The sequence below is a fragment of the Sparassis crispa genome (genome assembly GCF_003851025.1).
Source record: "Sparassis crispa DNA, contig_000001F, whole genome shotgun sequence".
NCBI lineage: Eukaryota > Fungi > Basidiomycota > Agaricomycetes > Polyporales > Sparassidaceae > Sparassis > Sparassis crispa.
Genome location: NW_020939748.1, coordinates 191381 through 210477, shown reverse-complemented (window position 1 = coordinate 210477; position 19097 = coordinate 191381). Strand labels below are relative to the sequence as shown.

General features: G+C 53.1%; 10 protein-coding genes across 10 annotated transcripts; 5 read left to right on the top strand and 5 right to left on the bottom strand.

The window, feature by feature from the left end:
* Positions 1-505: 505 nt before the first annotated feature.
* SCP_0200720 (hypothetical protein) lies at positions 506-2118 on the bottom strand (the record flags this gene model as incomplete). Its single annotated transcript, XM_027753987.1, has 4 exons — positions 506-1398; positions 1452-1554; positions 1606-1991; positions 2055-2118. 4 exons carry the CDS (start codon positions 2116-2118, stop codon positions 506-508), a joined length of 1446 nt encoding a protein of 481 aa, XP_027609788.1.
* Positions 2119-3036: 918 nt separating this feature from the next.
* On the bottom strand, positions 3037-5613 carry SCP_0200710 (DnaJ subfamily C member 3; the record flags this gene model as incomplete). Its single annotated transcript, XM_027753986.1, has 6 exons — positions 3037-3215; positions 3278-3372; positions 3432-3547; positions 3601-4210; positions 4260-4692; positions 5412-5613. The coding sequence occupies 6 exons, from the start codon at positions 5611-5613 to the stop codon at positions 3037-3039; spliced, it is 1635 nt and encodes a 544-aa protein (XP_027609787.1).
* A 1100-nt stretch (positions 5614-6713) lies between these two features.
* SCP_0200700 (hypothetical protein) lies at positions 6714-7415 on the top strand (the record flags this gene model as incomplete). Its single annotated transcript, XM_027753985.1, has 1 exon — positions 6714-7415. One exon carries the CDS (start codon positions 6714-6716, stop codon positions 7413-7415), a length of 702 nt encoding a protein of 233 aa, XP_027609786.1.
* A 416-nt stretch (positions 7416-7831) lies between these two features.
* SCP_0200690 (Nuclear transcription factor Y subunit C-2) lies at positions 7832-8713 on the bottom strand (the record flags this gene model as incomplete). The annotated part of the gene is made up of 6 exons (XM_027753984.1): positions 7832-7879; positions 7929-8024; positions 8091-8317; positions 8374-8403; positions 8468-8483; positions 8543-8713. The coding sequence occupies 6 exons, from the start codon at positions 8711-8713 to the stop codon at positions 7832-7834; spliced, it is 588 nt and encodes a 195-aa protein (XP_027609785.1).
* A 170-nt stretch (positions 8714-8883) lies between these two features.
* SCP_0200680 (RuvB-like helicase 1) lies at positions 8884-10639 on the top strand (the record flags this gene model as incomplete). Its single annotated transcript, XM_027753983.1, has 7 exons — positions 8884-9078; positions 9135-9354; positions 9409-9650; positions 9710-10015; positions 10069-10229; positions 10288-10428; positions 10486-10639. The coding sequence occupies 7 exons, from the start codon at positions 8884-8886 to the stop codon at positions 10637-10639; spliced, it is 1419 nt and encodes a 472-aa protein (XP_027609784.1).
* A 1884-nt stretch (positions 10640-12523) lies between these two features.
* Positions 12524-13273, top strand: SCP_0200670 (hypothetical protein; the record flags this gene model as incomplete). The annotated part of the gene is made up of 4 exons (XM_027753982.1): positions 12524-12846; positions 12897-12978; positions 13035-13155; positions 13221-13273. The coding sequence occupies 4 exons, from the start codon at positions 12524-12526 to the stop codon at positions 13271-13273; spliced, it is 579 nt and encodes a 192-aa protein (XP_027609783.1).
* Positions 13274-14008: 735 nt separating this feature from the next.
* On the top strand, positions 14009-14883 carry SCP_0200660 (hypothetical protein; the record flags this gene model as incomplete). The annotated part of the gene is made up of 2 exons (XM_027753981.1): positions 14009-14156; positions 14219-14883. The coding sequence occupies 2 exons, from the start codon at positions 14009-14011 to the stop codon at positions 14881-14883; spliced, it is 813 nt and encodes a 270-aa protein (XP_027609782.1).
* A 79-nt stretch (positions 14884-14962) lies between these two features.
* Positions 14963-15718, bottom strand: SCP_0200650 (hypothetical protein; the record flags this gene model as incomplete). The annotated part of the gene is made up of 2 exons (XM_027753980.1): positions 14963-15209; positions 15357-15718. The coding sequence occupies 2 exons, from the start codon at positions 15716-15718 to the stop codon at positions 14963-14965; spliced, it is 609 nt and encodes a 202-aa protein (XP_027609781.1).
* A 1125-nt stretch (positions 15719-16843) lies between these two features.
* On the bottom strand, positions 16844-17136 carry SCP_0200640 (hypothetical protein; the record flags this gene model as incomplete). Its single annotated transcript, XM_027753979.1, has 2 exons — positions 16844-17022; positions 17109-17136. 2 exons carry the CDS (start codon positions 17134-17136, stop codon positions 16844-16846), a joined length of 207 nt encoding a protein of 68 aa, XP_027609780.1.
* Positions 17137-17227: 91 nt separating this feature from the next.
* SCP_0200630 (hypothetical protein) lies at positions 17228-18549 on the top strand (the record flags this gene model as incomplete). The annotated part of the gene is made up of 6 exons (XM_027753978.1): positions 17228-17299; positions 17615-17716; positions 17775-17867; positions 17925-18115; positions 18174-18321; positions 18385-18549. 6 exons carry the CDS (start codon positions 17228-17230, stop codon positions 18547-18549), a joined length of 771 nt encoding a protein of 256 aa, XP_027609779.1.
* Between the last annotated feature and the right edge of the window lie 548 nt (positions 18550-19097).

The window sequence follows — 19097 nt, the reverse complement described above, 5'->3', positions numbered from 1 at the left end:
GGACATTTGAGACGTACACTAAGGTGAGTACTAGTAGTAGCAGCGGTAGACTTGCATATATGCTACCTGCGACCTGCATTTTTCCAAACATATGTTAGTTGCTGAGAGTTGTCCAGAAAAGTTCTGGTGGGGACAGACTAGTGATAACGCTGGAGAGAGAAGTGAATTAATGTGGGTGAGGCAGTAGAAGGATGTGGGATGACCTTTAAATGAAGGTTCACCATGGACGACTCGGCGACACATCTGATGGAGGTTAGAAGGGAAAGGAAACCACTGCGGCGGCCTGACAAAAAGGGAAGGAGAATTCGATAAGGTAAGACAGGAGTACTTCATGTCCAAAGCTAAATTATAATGCCATGCTGAAGCGCTGACATACGATACAGTCTGAGTTACAAAAAAACAAAAAAATAACGAATCCATCACTCGTACACGGCCTATGACGATGTAGGTCCATCAACAAAAAACAGGGAAGGAAAGCTCGTCGACCAAAATGCTAACTCCAGAGTCAACACAAGGAGAAAGAGTGCATCCCGTCCTGGTACGGAAACCATCCACCCATCTCGTTCTCGTCCCACTGCCACTTGGCCTCCTCCAACAAGCGCTTCGCCCTAGGATAATCCTCATTCGAGACCCACCCCTCGGGAGAAGCGCGGAGGGCGTCGTCGAGCTCCTTGAGAGTATTCCAATACACACGCACACTGTCCATGACGGCGTTGAACTCGCGCTCTTCGTCTTCCGAGAAAGTGATCGGGCACGGTGTCCGCGGCGCAATTTTGTTCCAGCCATTCCGAATATCCAAAAGCGCAAGTACGAGCTTCATGTAGGAATCGCTCCAGCATCGTTGACCAGCAAGATGAAGCGTATTCAACGGCTCAAGGTGGGGGATGGCCTGCGCTAACCACAGATAGTTATCCACGTGGAAACTCCAGTAGTGTTCTTTGAGATTCGCGAGTGCGCGCTGCATCGAGAGGACATTCTTTCGATGCTCGTCGAGCGACTCAAAATCACTGGGAATCTGTGGAGGGTTCGGGTGGGTCGGCATCTCGATCGTGCCTTTCGTGCATCTGAAGCCGTCGGGGAATTTTTCCTGCACGCAGAACGGAGCCGCGTAAGCGCCCTGCCAGTCAGGAACACCGGTGATCTGTAGCGTGCCAAAAGGTGCGACCCTGATGTTCGACAGGGAGCTGTCAGAACACCACAGCGTAGGCTCGCAGAGCTGGGGCCCAGGGACGATGAAGGGCGCAGCCTCAGCGTACATGTCTAATGCCCGCAGGTGCTCCGCAGGATCACGCGACTGGAGAATGCTGCAGAATCGCCGATCGTCGGGTGAGGCATGTTGGCGGATCCACGCTTGCTCGTTCCGCGCAGAAGCCTGCATGAATGCGGCCATGTCAGGCCCTGAATCATTCATGTCAAAACATGAACCTGGTCAATACGCAAGAAGGGCTCACAGGGACCACGGTCTAGATCCATGGTGGCTCTATTTCCGCGCCACCACATGCGGTCGGCCAGTGGGCCGATGCTATATCTGCCCAATGTTTGCGGGAGCGCGTGCTTTTAGTAGGCTTCCGAGAACAGAGGACGCGATTGCAGTTCGGGACTCACGTCCTCCGTGAAGCACAAGCTGCCTATTTGAGAAAAGCGGTAACGACCCATCTTCTCCTCACAGTCGTGTAAACCGCAGATGAGTGGTAAAGCGGTCAGTAGTGCATCATCCATCTCTTTCCGGCGAAGCGTAGCCTCGATACCAGGAACTTTCTCCGTGAGGACGTATGGTGTACCCAGGATGTTGTCCGTTGCATTTTCTTTCGAAGACCATGCGAGTACTCGAGGGACAGGAATCCCGAGTTCTTCACGAGCAAAACGCATGGTGGCTACTTCGCTGGAGACTGAGAGGTGTGTAAGACCCGCCGCAAGGCACGGGATACAAAGGACAGCCTCAAAATCGTTGTTGAACTGTAATAAGAAAAACTTGGTGTATGCGAGTGGTCCTGCAGATCGTCGAGGAGTATTATAAGAATTATAAGCGCTACGGGAAAGTCAACGCTGCATACCTTGAACGAGCTCGGCGAATTTTACGCATCGAGCAGCCCTTGCACGCCATCTCTTGAGCCGCATCTACGTTGAACTTGACGTACCGCAAGGCGCGTTCTGTGGTGGATGAACGTTGAACGTTAACATCTAATAGACCAAGCTGATAAACATACGCTCTCGTTCGTTGTACAGCCAACGCCCAGACGTGTACTGGAACAACTCCTCTTGTTCCTCGGGACTCATCCGGACGCCAGTGAAACCTCGGCGTTGCTGAGAACTTGGACGCTTCATCATATCCGAGTTCATTCTGCAAAAACCGCCGCCGAGACATTCGAGATTTCTGAAAATCTGAGCGTTAGCACCAGATAACTTGGATACACAACTCGCAAACAGCATTTTCTTGTGAAAATACTGCAGTACTTGGAGTTACGGTCGCCGCCGCAGATGACAATGCGAAGGAGAAAACTCAAAGGTCCGCGCGCAACGTACGGCAGTCAATTTATATGCATGTTGATCATGACTGTCCGACTCTATGTATGTCAGGCCCTCGGGCTCTGATTGGCTCGTTTCCAAGTGCATGATGAAAGAGAGAAACGATGACGTAGTACGTTGTTGACGAGAAAGGAAACCAAGTTGGAATGACGAAAGGGGCAAGATAGTTTCTCGATAAGGCAAGAGCACATCACCTGGAAGAAATGTAGCAGGCGAGTCGCCTCTACTGCCTGTCTACCTTCGGGGCCCACAACGTTTATGGGAGCGCGGTACTGTGCACTCGCCCTTGCTATATATCCTCGCGCAAATAAATAGCTCGCCGACCTCTAGGGCCGAACACACAATGCACGCTTATTCTCAATCAGTCCGAATACTACAATATTACACACAACAGGCAGATATTTGCGGAGAGAACATTAAGCACTGAACGCGAACTTGTCATGGTCGATAAAACACAAAATAGGGAGTACAAAAACTCTAAAAAATCGCTGTCCAGTGTCCTCTGATGCGCTAGTGCCCTTGGCCATGGAATCCAGGTGGACTGAAGTGGAACTGGAATCCGCTGGGGAAGCCCTGCTGGAAGAACTGTGCGAATTGCTGTGCCCCGGGTCCGCTTGAGAATGGATGTCCGCCCTGCTGGGACATCGGGTCATTCGGGTCGTCGCCGTTGTCGAACCGTTGCCGTAGCTCTGCAGCGGCGGAGATAAAATCAGTGCACAGAGCGGAAGTTATAAAAGTTGCAACGACCGACCTGGATCGCTGAGCACTTCGTACGCCTCATTCACCGAAGCCATCTTGGCTTCGCTGCCGCCCTTGTCAGGGTGAGCCGTCATTGCAGCTTTCCGACTGACCGGACAATCAGAACCAGTGTCGTGAAATGAGCTGTTACGGAAGAAAACACGCACTAAGCCTTTTTGATCGTCTTCGTGTCAGCGTCCCGCGCCACGCCGAGGATCTTGTAGTAGTCCTTGTGCCGTGACTGCTTAAGCAGTTTCTGCGCCTTCTGCAGCTTCTGGTGAATCTGAGACGGAACACATCAGATAACCAGGCCGACCACAAAAGCCAGTAACGTACCTCACGATTCGTCCGCCCGCTCGCCTCGAACGCGCGCTCAAGAACGCGCACAGCCTCCTCCCACTCTTCCTCGATCATGAGCACCTCCGCGCGACACATTAACCCGTCCGCATCTTCTTTGAGCCCATCCATCTCCAGCAGCGCCTCGCAATATCGCTCGCCCTTCCTCGCCTCGCCCAGTTTTACGTACGCGCGACACAGCGCACGCAGAAGCGCCTCGCGGCGGGGTGACATTCGACGCGCGTTCGGCACGGGAACCTTCGCAGGGAGATCGAGCGTGGCGCGCGTCGTGTGTGTGTCAAGCGCCGCATCGAACTGATTCATGAACCCCTCTTTGCCTGAGACACCGGCTAGAAGACTGACAATACCGCGCCAGTCCTCGGCAGTGAGGAGCCGCTCAAGGCTCTTAAGACTCTTCTCGAACGCCTTGACAAGCCGATGTGCCGGGAGACACGCAGCAGAGTCCGGATCGTAGTGCAGGCATTGTTTCAGCGTTGTGAGCGCGGGTGATGGCGCCTGGCTAGAAGGCGCATACGGGCCGAGGAAGTAGGAGAGACGGAATATCTTCATCAGGAGCTGCGTGGAGGGAGATGTCAAGTGTGTTAGGCGTCTGCGGTGGGGGTCAGCGAGCCACTCGGCATGGCAGTGGACTCGCTCACGTCAGGTCACCGACAGCGCCTTCGATATCTCCAGCTGCGACTGCACAGTCTGCACGCTGCTGACGTAGCTCAATGGAATGCGACGCTGTCTGCAGCGCGGTCGAAGCCGCTTCCACACAAGCAGTCCATAATTTTGCTCGCATGGCCTGTCCAGCTTTCTTCGCCGCGAGCTCCGCCTCGCTAATGGAGAACAAGACTTCTTGCGCAGACGTGTCCTTCACCTTCGCAGTGTACTTCTTAATGGAGTCGCGCGCCTGGGCAAAATTGCCATCCTTCGCGTAGATGCGGGCCTTCATCAGGTATGCATTGTCAAATGCGTTTGATGTCAGAGAGAGCACCTGGTCGAAGTCAGCGAGCGCAGCAGGATGTCGGCTTAACGAGTAGTAGGCCGTTGCACGCTTGTAGTATAGCAAATAATCAGCTGGAGATAGCTCTGGAAATAATATTGGTAAGTAACGAGATATGGCAGACCACACATGAGCGCACAAGAAAAGTAAGTATTGAACTAGAGGCCAGACAAACAACGATCCAGTTGAATACCCCATGGTACATAGCTCCAGGGTGGTACATTTATGCCTGTACACCCAGGTAAAAGATTAATGAAGAACAAGAAATTATCATGCCGACGAGAAGCTAAGCATGAAAAGCCATATGTTAAAAGACGGTCAAAGGTGAGAACATGACGAACAAAATGGGCAACCCTGCCCGAAGTTTCCGCATCTGAGGGAAACGTGCGACTCAAGAAACAGAAGAGCTCGGACAACAAATGGGACGGAGACAGGAGCATTGAAACACAAAATCGAGAACTGGAAATATATGCATCGCGAATGCCATCCGCCGAAGGACATACCCTCAACAAATGGCAGCATGAGCGACATGTAGACGGAAAGGTGACTACCCCTGAAGGAACCTATCCTGATCCTCGGCATGCATTCTCGCTCTCTAGAGCAACACTCAAGACCTTGCGTAGCTCCCCTCCACGTCTGAGCGAGACCGCAGCAGAAAGACGAGGATAGGTTCAAAATCAGACTTACCACCTTCCTTGCACAATTGCTCAATAATCGCGAGTCAAAGACACAGGGTCCGACAGGGTGAGAATTCAAACCGCAGCACACTGTATGGCAACGATAAATCCAACATGCAACTACACACCTATTGCCTCCGAATATGCCTTGGCGGCATCATTGAATTGCCCAGCAGTTAGGAGAGCATTTGCGCGATTAATTAGTGGAGTAAGCCCAGGAGGATACAGCGCAGATCCCGAGGTTCCAGATGAAGGGTTTGGGTCTGCATTGACACCATAAAGGAGCACAGCAAGGACGGAAGAAACGAGTGAGGATATTCGTATGAACATGACGGTTGCAGGGTATTTCGGAGGCGGTCGAAGGTTGTGTATTCCTCTATTCAAATATATGGAGACAAAGAACTACAGACGCATAGAGAGCGGGGGAGAGCTAATAAGCAGCGAGTCTGAGCGGGAGATGTTCGAATCGTTCACCTGAACTGGACGAGCCACGTTGCTGAACGTCACGTGATTTCCCCGAGGGTGGTGTAAACTTATTCTCGCCATGTCTTGGTACCTTGATGAGCTGTTTGTTCGATGGTGACCTTTTACTCCTCGAGCTCTTGGACAGTGTTCTTACAAATATGTTCCGGCTTCAATAGCGGCGAGGGACTCAGCACCCGCCGCGGCGTATCTTTTAGGAGTCTAAGACACTCCACACTCGCTTTCTGTTCTCTTCCCACTATCATGTCTTCTGCTCACTCTGCTATCATAGACATAAATGTTCTGCATCTGTTGGATGCTTTGGAATGCAAATTGAACCCAAACGGCGACTTCAGACAGTGTGTAAACAATCTGTCCGAAGTTCAAAATTAATCGAATCGTTCTCCAGCATTCGCCAGCAATTTAGTCTCAGCCAAGTATGACCGTTCCTTTTTTACGTTGATCTACAGAATGACATTTAATAACACGTAGTAGGGCGACCTCGAGCAACGTCTTCTGTCGGTCATGTCGTGCCTCAACTAGAAATGTGTTCCTCCCAATTCACAGTCTTCCTTGCGAGACCCTCGCGCTCATCTTTGGTATGCTCTCCGATACTCGGCTCCCTGTGAGTGCATCAAGATCCGGCAGGAGTGAGGAGCTGTACGCCTGGCTGCGCGTCAAGCAGGTCTGCCGATACTGGCGCTCCACAGCGCTCGCGTGTGGTCAACCATCGACATCTCGCACCCAGAGACAACGCGTGTGTGCTTGGGCCGTTCGGTTCGGGCACCTATACGACAAGGTGTACTAGTCGCGTCTCATATGGACGCTCGAGGAAGGTAGGTTCATGCGGGCGCTCGCGAGCCAGGTTCCGACGGTTCTACGTGGACCCGGTGTTTAAATACCCCACCTTGCTATTAAAAGAGTTCTCCTTTCCTGCACCCTGCCTGCGTGCGCTCACAATTATTGGCATGAGAGATGTCGGGGAGGGTATACTGCCGCCTTTGTTTGCAGGACGGACGCCGCAGCTCGAGCGGTTCGTCCTTGCGGGATTCACGTCGTGGTCCGGAAACAAGTTTGTGAATCTCAAGGAACTCTGCCTCTGTAACCAGGTCTTACACGCGCGCCCGCACATGAGCAGCCTGCTGGGTCTGCTGGAAGCGTCCCCTCATCTGCAAGATGTCGTACCTGCCTGTGCTGGCCCCGACACCTTAGACGATCCCCAGGGACACTCAAATACCTCTCCGCGTCTCGTCGCACTCCCCGATCTTCGCGTACTTGAGATCGGAAACTGGACGTCCGCGTCGGTCATTGCATCGTTCCTTTCGCGCCTCGTCGTTCTACTTACCCAACTACATATCTGGGGTTACAAGGTCTTGAGTGGCGACGAGACTTTTGTAGCGTTGCTACCCGAGGACCTGACGCAGCTCGGACCGCTGCAGCGCTTGACCACCTTTTGCTTGACGGCTGATGCGTCGCCGACGTTTGAGCAATTTCTCACAGTGCGCGACGGGGTGCTGTACGTCACTGGGCAGTTCTACGCTCCAGATACACTTCTCCCACTGTTCGTGCAGCTGGATACGCGACATGTGCGCGCTCTTATGCTCGCGACCTACGGCGAGCCCGACTGGTCGCGCGAGCGATGGAAGGCAGTACTGTCTGCCCCTCTCTAATCACGCTCACCATCTGGAACGCTCGCGCGCTGTCTTCCATTTGTTTGTCCCGCATCGCAGAGGAGCGGGCTCAGCTATGGTGGCCCCTCGCAAAATTACTGGTGCATTCCGATAATGAGAAGCCTTCCCGGTGGCTCGATAACGAGCTGATGAAGTTGTGGCGGTATGTGCGGGAGGTGACGTACGACTGGAGCAGCGGTGAACCAAATGACATGGAGCCGGCGGGCTTTCCGACTGAAACATGCCAGTGGGTGTTAGGAGTACGCGTGGCATGAGTGAGCTATAGGGGCGAGCGTGAGTAGTACGACGTGTCTGACTTATTGCACATTATATACAGCTGAGGGAGGTGGAATACATGCGCTAGCACTGTTCGAGAGCTTCTCCAGAGAGCAGCGACAAATAGAAATCATGGGGGATCATGGACGAGGCTCCACAGGACCAGCAGGTTGCAGGAGGTTCTGATACTGGACGAGGGTGTAAGGGCTCTGCAACGACGAAAGCCCAAGCTCGTACCTGATTCATGACGACGGAACCCTGCACCTCCTCCCCTGCCTGTTCTCCTGCCTGAACGGGGTCACCACGACCCTCCGACTCTTGGGCGGGCAGTTTCTGGCCGCGAAACCGAAGGAAACCCGTTTGGCTACGCGGACTCCCACATCTGAACAAGTGACACACCTGGTCGATCTTCGCCTGTGCGGCCGCAGATTTCTTCCCTTGCGCGCGTCCTGCCGGGGTGCCTGGCGCGCCGGGCCCAATTGGCTCCTCGCGTGGTACTATGTCAATGAGGAAGTCGAACTGGTCAGACTTGCTCAGCGCCTTCGCGATGTCAGCACGCGAAAGTGTTCGCCGCTTATTCGAATCAGCGATGATGAATGCGCGCGCAGTTATTTCAGCGATGAAGACTATTGTACACACGTAAGTACGCGTGATACGGAAGATCCCAAGTCAATGCACGCACTTTCGCAGGCCTTACAAAAGAGGATGGGTGCTGCAGGTAAGAACAGACGTCGGACTCCGGGCGCGCCTCACGAGAGGGGACATTCATGACGTACCATCGGCAGCAATCATCTGTTCGGGTGTGAATGGTGCGCGCCAGCGCCGGCGCGGACGATGAGAAGGCAGCTTACTTTGACTTCGGGATCGCTCTTCATGACCTTCTTGATGCGAGCGAGCGGCAGCGGTGGGTGTCGGTAGTCTGGAGTCTCTTGCTCAGCACCATCGATCTGTCGCTGCCAGAAGGAGCGCAGAAATTCGTGAAGAGGCTCGCCAGGCTGAACGTAGGGCTTGGAGGAAGACATGGTTCAGGAGAAGGGTCGATCCTGTACTTTGTAACTAAGTTACAACTGTTTTTCTAACCGAGTTTGAACCGGCGTCGTAACCACTCTAGTAGGTCTTGTGATAACGCTAGAAAGTTCAGGACGCCACACAAATTCTTGCATTTCACTGCTCGCCGTCGAGCGCGACAACGATGTCTTTTGCAAAAGTCGCGTCCTCGTCTTCAACGCCCGTAGCACACAATGCTCTCCCACCGCCTCCCACAGCTTCTGCAGCGCGCTCCTCCCGTATTGCGCCACATTCGCATATCAAGGGCCTCGGTCTCACTGCGGAGGGCTACATAGCTGGAGATGCAGGAGGATTCATTGGGCAGGCACTTGCGCGTGAGGTACGAATCACTTTCTTCTCACTCTATGCGCAGGCACTTATGCACCTTCTTACTAGGCGTGTGGTGTTGTAGTCGAACTCGTCAAGACGAAGAAGTTTTCAGGGCGTGCATTGCTCCTTGCAGGAGCCCCAGGGACGGGGAAGACGGCGCTAGCCTTGGCGATTTCTCAGGAGCTCGGTGCGAAGGTACCGTTTTGTCCTATGGTGGGTTCGGAGGTGTATAGCACTGAGGTGAAGAAAACGGAAGTTTTGGCGGAAGCGTTCCGTCGGGCAATAGGTGCGGTTATCTTCACTACGTATCTTTCCGTTCACTGAAGAGTTTCGTATGCAGGTCTGCGGATAAAGGAGACCAAGGATGTGTATGAAGGAGAGGTGACGGAACTGACGCCGACGGAGTCCGAGAACCCTCTGAGCGGGTACGGGAAGACTGTCTCTCATGTCGTCGTTGGGCTCAAGACAGTCAAGGGCACAAAACAGCTGCGCCTTGATCCAACCATCTACGAGGCGATCCTGAAGGAAAAGATCGTGGTCGGGGATGTCATTTACGTCGAACACAACACAGGCGCGGTGAAGGTACGTCATATGTTCATATATTTACTCTTCAGGGTGGATACGTCTCAACCCGTTCACAGCGTGTTGGACGTTCGGACGCGTACGCATCCTCTTATGACTTGGAATCGGAAACATATGTACCTCTCCCCAAGGGCGAGGTACACAAGCGGAAGGAGCTCGTTCAGGACGTGACTCTCGGAGATCTTGATGCAGCGAATGCGCGGCCTCAGGGTGGACAGGACATCATGAGTGTGATGGGCAGCTTGGTGAGGAGTGGGCGGACAGAAGTGACTGAGAAGTTGCGGAGAGAAGTAAATAAGGTCGTCAAGGGGTACGTCGACCAGGGTGTCGCTGAGGTCGTACCCGGCGTAGTGTTCATTGATGAGGTTGGTGCGCACAATGCCCTGCCCGTGTCCGTAGCTCATGGTATCGCTCACAGGTACACATGCTCGACATCGAATGCTTCACATACTTGAACGCATTATTGGAGTCGCCGATGGCACCAACAGTCATTTTCGCCACTAACCGTGGAAATGCTGTCATCCGTGGAACGACTGACATTGTCTCACCGCACGGCATTCCTCTCGATCTACTTGACCGGTAGGGCGTTCGGTGAATGCATATGTTGTGCATGGTGCTCAATGTTTTCTATAATCAGCTGTCTTATTGTCAAGACACCAGGCTACGAGCGAGAGGAAATCGCCAAAGTCATTCAACTCCGTGCAAATTTTGAGGGATTCACATTGGGCTCCGGTGTGCTGGAAAAATTGGCAGAGCGTGGATCCAACAGTTCGCTACGGTATGTTTTTAACTAGTTCATCAACTCACTTGACTTCGAACAACCCATATTCCTTAGGTATGCTTTGCAACTGCTAGCTCCTGCCTCAATCCTCGCTGGCCTCGCCGGCCGCAAGCAGATTGAGCTCGAGGATATCAATGAGATGGCCGAGTTGTTCCTAGACGCAAAAGCCAGTGCCGAGATTATAAGCATGGGCAACAACGCGTTGTAAGTTGCGTATATGATGGTGTAGAGTGGGACACGTGGTGCCGTTGATCTGAGCTCGCGTGAGATGGTGTGCCATTTTCTGTTCATGACATTGTATGTGGGCTCATACCCCATGATCCAGCAGGCGTAGGACACTCATGCAAAATTACGAACGGGCTGCATGACACGCGATTCGTATTGCTGTGTTGCTATATCAGATGTCGAGGTTGTCAATATATACTAATGTCGAATGCTGACTGAGGAAATCTCCCAACTTACCTGCGATGGGTCTTACGATCGGCATTCTCTGTTGTGGTATCCCTTTTCGGGGTAGACGGCCCACCTTTCAGTCAGTATGCGCCTTCGAGGTGCGTGCTCCGCGCTACACTTCAGTCAAAGGCTGGTCTTCTCGGATCCTTTCACTGCTTTGGTTTGGACGCCGGATACTTCTCGCTACTATAGGGATGGTGTGCACGAAGTCCAGTGACCAGTGTCCACGTCTTTGATGTATGGTCCTCGAGACGAGGCACTCCTGCATGCAACAATATTGCTCTGCCTGGCCATGTCTACGTTGAATTTGCCAAGTGGCTGCACGCACTAGGGTGTTCGAGTCCACTCGAGTCTGATGTGCATTCGTGCTCGCTCGGGCCTATTTCGCCTCGATGGTCGCTCAACCTCTGATATAGCAGGCGTCCGTATATGTCACCTGTCAAGCCGCGCGCCTTCTGCGCAGTTGGGCACTAAATTGTAACCACCAAATGTCAATCGCTGGTGGGACGTCTGGCAAGGTCAGCTGGTGAGTCTTTTCCACCTCTATTTGCGTGGGACATTCACCTTCGGCTCTCTCGTTCATATCCGCACGAAACCAATGCCAGGTGAGCACCTCATGTTTTGCCCAGACTTCCTCCGCTCACCCTGTGACTACGCAACCAGGAGGATTTATATCTTTTGCGGAGGAGCTTCTGAGGTCTGAGTTCTGCCTTTGGCGTCCGAGTTCTCCGAGAAAGCCAGCCCCACACACTGCCGTAAGTGACTACTTCCAACAAAATTGGTCCCGCCCTACTTCCGCCAAAGATCGTGGATGATCTTGATCATGATCGCAAGGTCAGATGGCAGATTTCGTGTGCCTTTTGTGCCACACAGACGCCATATCGGCATTGTTTTTTCTCGGACCATCGCGAGCCTCCGAGCATTGAATACTGATCAAGGAGCATTGACATTATTCGTGGGATCGGGAGGGCACATGCACCGACAAGGCCTTGCGTATTGGCATTGTCCCTGAGCGCGGAGTGGAGTACGTTGACAGAAGACATTCTTGCTGTTCGCAACCACAAGGCGCGCAATGCGTGGGTGCTTCCTGGGTCGTCCGGCCGCGTAGGAGAGTAAACTCTACCTCGATGATCATGCGTACCACCTAAGTGACACCCGCGGTGGGAAAATTCCGTGGCGGTAATTGTCACTTTCAAACCCTCGAGCTCAGTTGAATCAGTTTCCTTGTGCACAGCGTCGAAGAAGACACAAGTTTCACCAACTATATTATATTTGCCTGCTAAAACAAAGCATTCGCAGCGCGCCGCCCAGGGACTGTTAGCGTGCTGCGCTAGGCCGAGTCTGTGCTTAGCAAGGCGCTTCTCAGCTTCCCTATATCAGGGCAGCCCACCTGTCCACATTAGGTGGTGTGAATCTGGCTGCAGCCATTGATATCTGCTTCCTTGGCGAGTACCGTCCCAGTGAAGTGCATGGCGAGCTTTTGCCGCATTCGGATCTGACGCAGTCGATCGTCTGATATAAAAGTTCCAGTAGCGAGACGAGGAACACAACCTACCTCCCTCCAGATTCCTGGTCTGCACACGCAGCCCAGCTCCGAGTCCCCGGCGTGCTCGCTTCCATCGTGTAGCAAACCATTGCGATGATCAACAAGACGTTGCCCTTCTTCCTCGAGGACCGCACGGGTGTCTTCACTGGCTCCGACTTTGACGACATCTACGACCGTCTCTTCCTCCGTGCCTCGCGATCGTCCGAGAAAACTGCGCAGAGTGCGGACGAGACAATCATGATATATAACATGGGCCGCCGCTCGTCGAGCCAACGCGACTATCGCCCGACCCAGCGTGAGCCCGCTATCGTGCTCGAATTCGGCCCGCAAGGTGCGCTGTGGAGGATCTCGTTCACAGGCTCGTCCATCTCCATGCCGATGGGCCAGTATCTGAAAAAGACGTCGATGTTTGGAGGGTCAGTGCACCTTTGCCTTGAATGGTCCAATCATGCTCACAGTGCCGCAGATCTCTTTCGCGCAAGTTCAGAGGGTCAGACGGAGAGGAATACAAGTGGACATACAAAAGTGTCCAGGACCAAGAGTGGACGGTCAGTCGCCTACAGCGCAGCCTGCGGGACCCAAAAGTTGATGGTCTGCTTCGCAGTGTGTGGATTCTAGAAATTACCTCGTAGCACACTACGACCTCAAACCGCCAGAAAAGCCTGCTTACCGAACATCGGGGAATATCTTGACGATTTACGAAGCGTATGCGGATCTGTCTGTCGGTGAGCTTCGGTCTGTGTTAGCGACGTCAAACCGGTCGGGACTAACTCGAACGACCCCTTGTCAGAGATTCTCGCGTCTCTGACTATCATGCGACATATTGCGGCAAATAATCTGTGAAGCTAGGCGCCATTTAGCCATCATTCCTCACCCGATGTGGGTTGTATTTCTATCCCTGTACCGCACAACTCTATCACCCCCCGAACGTTGAAGTATAGTAGCGTGACGATAGTAATCACGGACAGGAGCGCATACATACTTTCTTGCAGTGGCAGTAATGTGATACTAACCATTGTAGTAATATGTAAGACTTGGACTCTGCTTCAGAGCTTTGTACGATGTACATTACTAGTAAGCAGCTTCTTGTGCCAGTGATTTCTCAGCGTGCAACCTTTCCCTTGATTGAATACGACTCGTCGAAAGAATGCTCCTCTAGCAGCAGGGTACAGAGCACACATAGCTGTAAATGCTGAGATCTGAGAGATGGCAGAGATGGCTGTACGGTCAGTGGTCAGCTGTGGTCAGTCAGAAATGTGCGCAACTATAACTTGAAGGCGGCCCGTTCAGGTCGCCCCAACCGGCGATCTCCGGGCCACCTCCGTTCCACTTACGTTTCTACTTCCTTCCAGCTGTACACCGTGACACGGTGGCACCATGAGGAGACATAGCTTCTAAGATGCCGTAAATGATAGGACGGTAAACTTGCCTCGAGATGAGAAGAATAAGTTTGCACCCTCGTCTGCATTCCCATTGCTCAGGCTCTCCTCGGCACTCTCGCTCAGTAAGCTGATGGTGAGCAATCAAAAACGGCGTACTTTCCGACGTACCGCACCATTAACCCGTAACGCCAGTTATATGGTGATGGAAGTAAAGGAAGACCAGAACGGCGCCGCTCAGCACGCTATCTCCTGCAAATCCAGTGCTTTACGATCGCACCGCCTCGAGCCCATCACTAAGCTGGAGGGAAATGAGTTTCTAAAAGCTTGGGTCGACTGCTATCGCAGTGAGTAACATCGCTTAACGCAGCTGAATGCTTTTTGAAAAATCGACGCGAATATTCACTAGGTCATTATCGTCTGTGGACGCAGGGCGTGGTGTGCGATGACATCGGGCTGCAAAACTTGATGTACGATGTACACACGAAGCGTGGGGTGCTAACCGACTTGGACATTTCGCGTGGCAAGAGACGGCCTGGAGTCTTCCGACCGTTAACTTACCACGACAAGAATTCCGACAAAAGACGAGCATACAGACATTACTGCAATGGCATGATGTCGTTCATCTGGATCCTATGCTATGCGCTGCTGAAGAGGTGCCACGACGTAAGGTACAGAGCGTTGTTGGATGGATGGAGTCCTCGACATCACGATCACCGCAGATATCAAAAGGCGCAGTTTACGAATCTTGTCCTGATCGATATGCGCTCTGGGACGACTCAATCGGCCGAACAGCACAGCATTGATGGTCGGATATGGAGAGTGGTTCGCATCCTTGTTTTGTGGTTATCTGTGCGAAAGGGCATGTTCGCACTGGAGGAATTTGGTTATAGTCCCTGGGACCACGATCCAAAGAAGATTTTCGACGAGTTGGAGAAGGTCATAGGAGCGACGTGGACGTCGGGATCTTTTGTGCCGTTGCACGGTCCGGCACCACTGAAACCTCGCTTTCGCCGAGAATTGAACTCCTTCCTACCGCCCTGTTGGAAAATTCGGCGAGCAGGTCATGATTAAGTAGTGGCTACGACTGTTCCTCCATCACGTATCGCCAGCAGGTAGAGTTGTTGTTTTACGAAGTATTGACAGCGGAATGTCAGGGCTCCTTGCACGTATCTAACATTGATGACTGAAAGTAGACTTTATCCAGCATGACTGTGCGATAGGTGTTGTATTGAGGAGCACCCTGTCGCTTGTTCCCACTGTGATCGTGAAGTTGCCCAGTTCGATTATCCACGAGTTGTTCAGTGATCACATAAATTGGGACGAGCTTCACAGGGATGGTAAGGGCCCGGCTTGCACCCTTCCCGCCCTGCGAAGAAGAGACGCTCGACCGTTTCGAACTGCGAGGTAGAGAGAAGGGCGGACGTGAGATGCATCGTCGGGCGGTATTGAGAAACGGTGCCGATACAAGTGCCTAGTAAGAATGAAGCCGCATAGCTGGTGCAAAGCAGGAATAACGTAGTTCACATGCGAGTCCATGCACGCACAAAGAAGCCTTCGAGACGCTCGTACCATAGAGGAGACGCGCCGACGTCCCATCTCTCTGGCTGTGACGTCCAACATCTCGAAGAACCATTGGAGCCCCGAATGCAGGCGGCTTGACTTGATACCTGGGACACACGTTTGGCGACGATTGAAACGTTGAACCAGAGCGAGAAGAGAACCTCGGGAGCATCAACGCCAAAGAGTGTACCGCACGGTCGACAACACATTCCTTCGCGAACCATGCACCGGGAACATCCAGATATCGAGCCAATTGTCGGGTGAGACATCCAAGAGTAGACGTCGACGCGAATGGACCCGGAGTGCTGGATGGATACACTACATAGCCTGGATGGTCGATAGCCATTGACCACGTACGTTGCAAGCCCGGTTGAAGGTTACACCTTTACACGGCTGACGACAAATTCAGGTTTCCCAGTGTCATAAAGCTCCAGTGCAATCCAGACAAGCAGAGCGGAGCGATCCAGATGCTGCTAACTCAGTGCAGCGGGCATCGAACGAACACGTAGCCTGGGTCGTCGTACATAGGCCTCGACTGGAGTGAGATGTTCAACGCCAAAACGCACGGCGCCGCGTCGTGGAGGCGCTAATGGTATTCTCCGCGTGAACGGACACTCACCCCCAGCGCAATCCAAATCTTGAAGTTAATTATCGGGTAAGAGTTGGCGGTGTAGACGCTGACTCGGGGCTGCGAACACGGAGTATGCCTTGATGGTGGCCGTAGAGGGTGGAAACGCCGACCAGCCTGCTGTATTGGAATGTAGAGGCACGGATGTCAGTTGCAGATTGTCTGAAATGTTCCGACGGTCCTTGATGAGTCTCAGTGGGGGGGGCGTAGCCGCCCCAGGTCGTAGCGCAGAGATTAAGAGTTCACCGTCCTGGTTAGCCTCGCATCGCGCGTCGGATGAGGCGGGAAGTTGGGCAGTGCATGTGTATCGGTATGTCATGTCGGGGTGAATGTGCACAGAGAACGTGGAGAACGGAACAGTTGGGCGAATCGCAGTTGCGACCAGGAGCACCCGACTCACCAGCATATGCAGCGGACAACGGCTGATCGTCATATGGAGAGAAAGCAATTCATACCAAGTACGCAGGATGGGCCAGAGACGTTGTCAGGCACTAATGGTGGGACGGGCAGGGCTGCTGGAAGGGCGCTAGACTATAGCTGTAGTACCCTGCAGGAAATTAATTGAAATTCATCTGAAGGGAGAGAGAAATAGAGTATCAGCACCGAACGGCAGAGGATCTAGTGAATTCGAGTTGGTCAATGTAAACTTGAGCTGTCAACTCAGTACGTCATTCGCGCAGGACCAGAACACTTGACATGGTGACACGTTGCGCGTCGACGTATGATGAAGGCTAGATTGAACGCGTTGCGTGACGAGGGATCAGGCGTGGTGGACGTGGGAGACGCTAGTCGAGGGTGCAGCATTTATAGAACGCGACGAGAGACACCTGGCAAAGTCAAGCCTCAGGCTTCATAACGCAGGAAGTGGTTGAGGGAGAGGACGAGCAGAGTGGGCGGGAGCAGCGCGCGGGTGAAGAGGCCGCAGTTCCGCGCGAAGATGGAGCCAGTCACGGTCGCGACCCCGACGTAGAGTATGCCTGGCGTGACTGGCTCATCCGCAGCGACGAGCGACTTTACCCGCTCTGCGAACGAGTGAAGGCGGAAGTGAAAACCAAGATGGGGCACTCGTCAGCGCTGAAATAAACGATTTGGATGCGAGATGGTGCACTTTCGACGGCTTCTTCCACACCGATCATGATCGTTCGGGAAAAGACACCTGGGCGTGTGCCTCGAGGTAGCGAGGGGTGACTGCACGGCGAGCATTGCCTATCTGCGTCTCCAAATTCGATGGTGTCTCAACGAGGACAATATCTGGGGTCGGTGCAGAATATATCGGAAGCTTCGGATGTCCAACAGCTGGTGAGCGTGTGCGCTTACGCCGAGGACGTTCGGCGTACCTCGTCGCTTTGCACTGCGACTACGGCAGCCGTAGCTGCGACGGTGCTCCGGCGCTGTGTTATATGTTAGAGCGTGAAACGAATCGATTGGGAGAACTCACCGCTAATGTACGCAACATGTCCTACAGTATTGTGTGCAGAGAACAGCATCGGTGTATTTCTTGCGAACATGTGCACATCGAATCGATAATTCCACCGAAGAAAAGAACGAGTGTAACAAACAGATAAATTTACTAGAAATACAGTTATCTCGGTAGCTACATTTTCGTCCGAAAAGGGTGTAATAAAGAGACCAGATCTAAAGGAGGGGCGGTGTGCATCTCCACACGAAATACATCTGCTTCAACAGGGTCCAGAGCAACGAGGTATAGCTCTGGAGGTGATTCGTCCCGCACCACCTTGTGCTATAAAATGAACGATTAAGACAAAAATGTCAGTGTTCAAAGAAGGACGATCAACGTCCGACGTTCCCCTCAACCTGCCCGTACATTACGAGTGTCGGCGCCACTCAGGTCAACCCAAATTCCACGGTATGTCGTATTTTCGCGCTGTACGACCGTAGTTCACTAGTCAGGTCAACCGGATAGGTTCCCGAGCCTGAAAGCGCGTGCGAGCAAGTGATCTACTCCAGCGGAGGATGGTCGAACGTGTTCGCCATGCCGTCGTACCAGAAGACAGCAGTCGAGTCATACCTCGCGAACTATCCCCCACCGTACCCTGCTGACATCTGGAACTCGACCGGCACGTCGCGTGCATTCCCCGACATCTCTGCGAATGGGTACGGTCCCTCACTACTGGGTTGAGACATGAAGGCTCACACTGATGCTTACCTGCAGTGCAAACTACGTCGTCGCCATCCAGGGCGAATACATGTTGGTCTACGGAACCTCATGCTCTTCCCCGGTCTCAGCCGCCATCCTCTCCGCCGTTAATGACGCTCGCCTTGCTGTCGGAAAGGGTCCGATGGGCTTCATCAACCCTGCGGTACGTCCGACTCCTCCATTCCGTCGAAAGCTCACCGAAGCGCTGTGTTTCTCCGTCACGCAGATCTACACGCCCCGCGGCATGGAAGCGTTCAATGACATTACGACTGGCACGAATCCAGGCTGCGGCACTGTGGGGTTCTATGCTGAGCGAGGCTGGGACCCTGTTACGGGCGTTGGCACGCCCAACTTCCCGAAATTGCTCGAGCTTTTCCTCTCGCTGCCGTAGAAGTATGATGACGATTTTAGACCTTGTACTTGGAACCTGTTGTCGTCGTTCGCATGGTCATTATTCTCTACGCACTCATTGGCGTCCTGTCGACAGTGTTGTAATAGAAGCGCGACGAAACATTGGATTATTTTGAGATTTACGGGTGTGCCGCAGTGACGACATATCTCCATGTGTTTTTCACCTCGGCGCGCTGTAATATTCACGGACTAGGGCAGAATCGGCCGGGTAGACAATGCGCAGTAGAGGAATTATAGGAGTATGCTATCCGTGATATACTTCGACGTTCGAGCTGCGCGCGACCGTGTGCACCAGTTGATTGATCCTCTGCCGTCGCAGGGTGATGGAGTACCGGATTGCGGGGCGCGAGGACGAGCGCAGAAGGAGTGTATATGCGAAGTGAGCATGGTGAGTGCCCATCGTAGTCGGCGCGAAGTTGGAAGGTCTGCTAGAGAACGTGAGGGCGGCGAATATTTTATACTGGTGCGGACGGTGCTCGCATTACGAGTGACATAAGTGGAGTTTCAAAACCAATAAATATTTCTGTG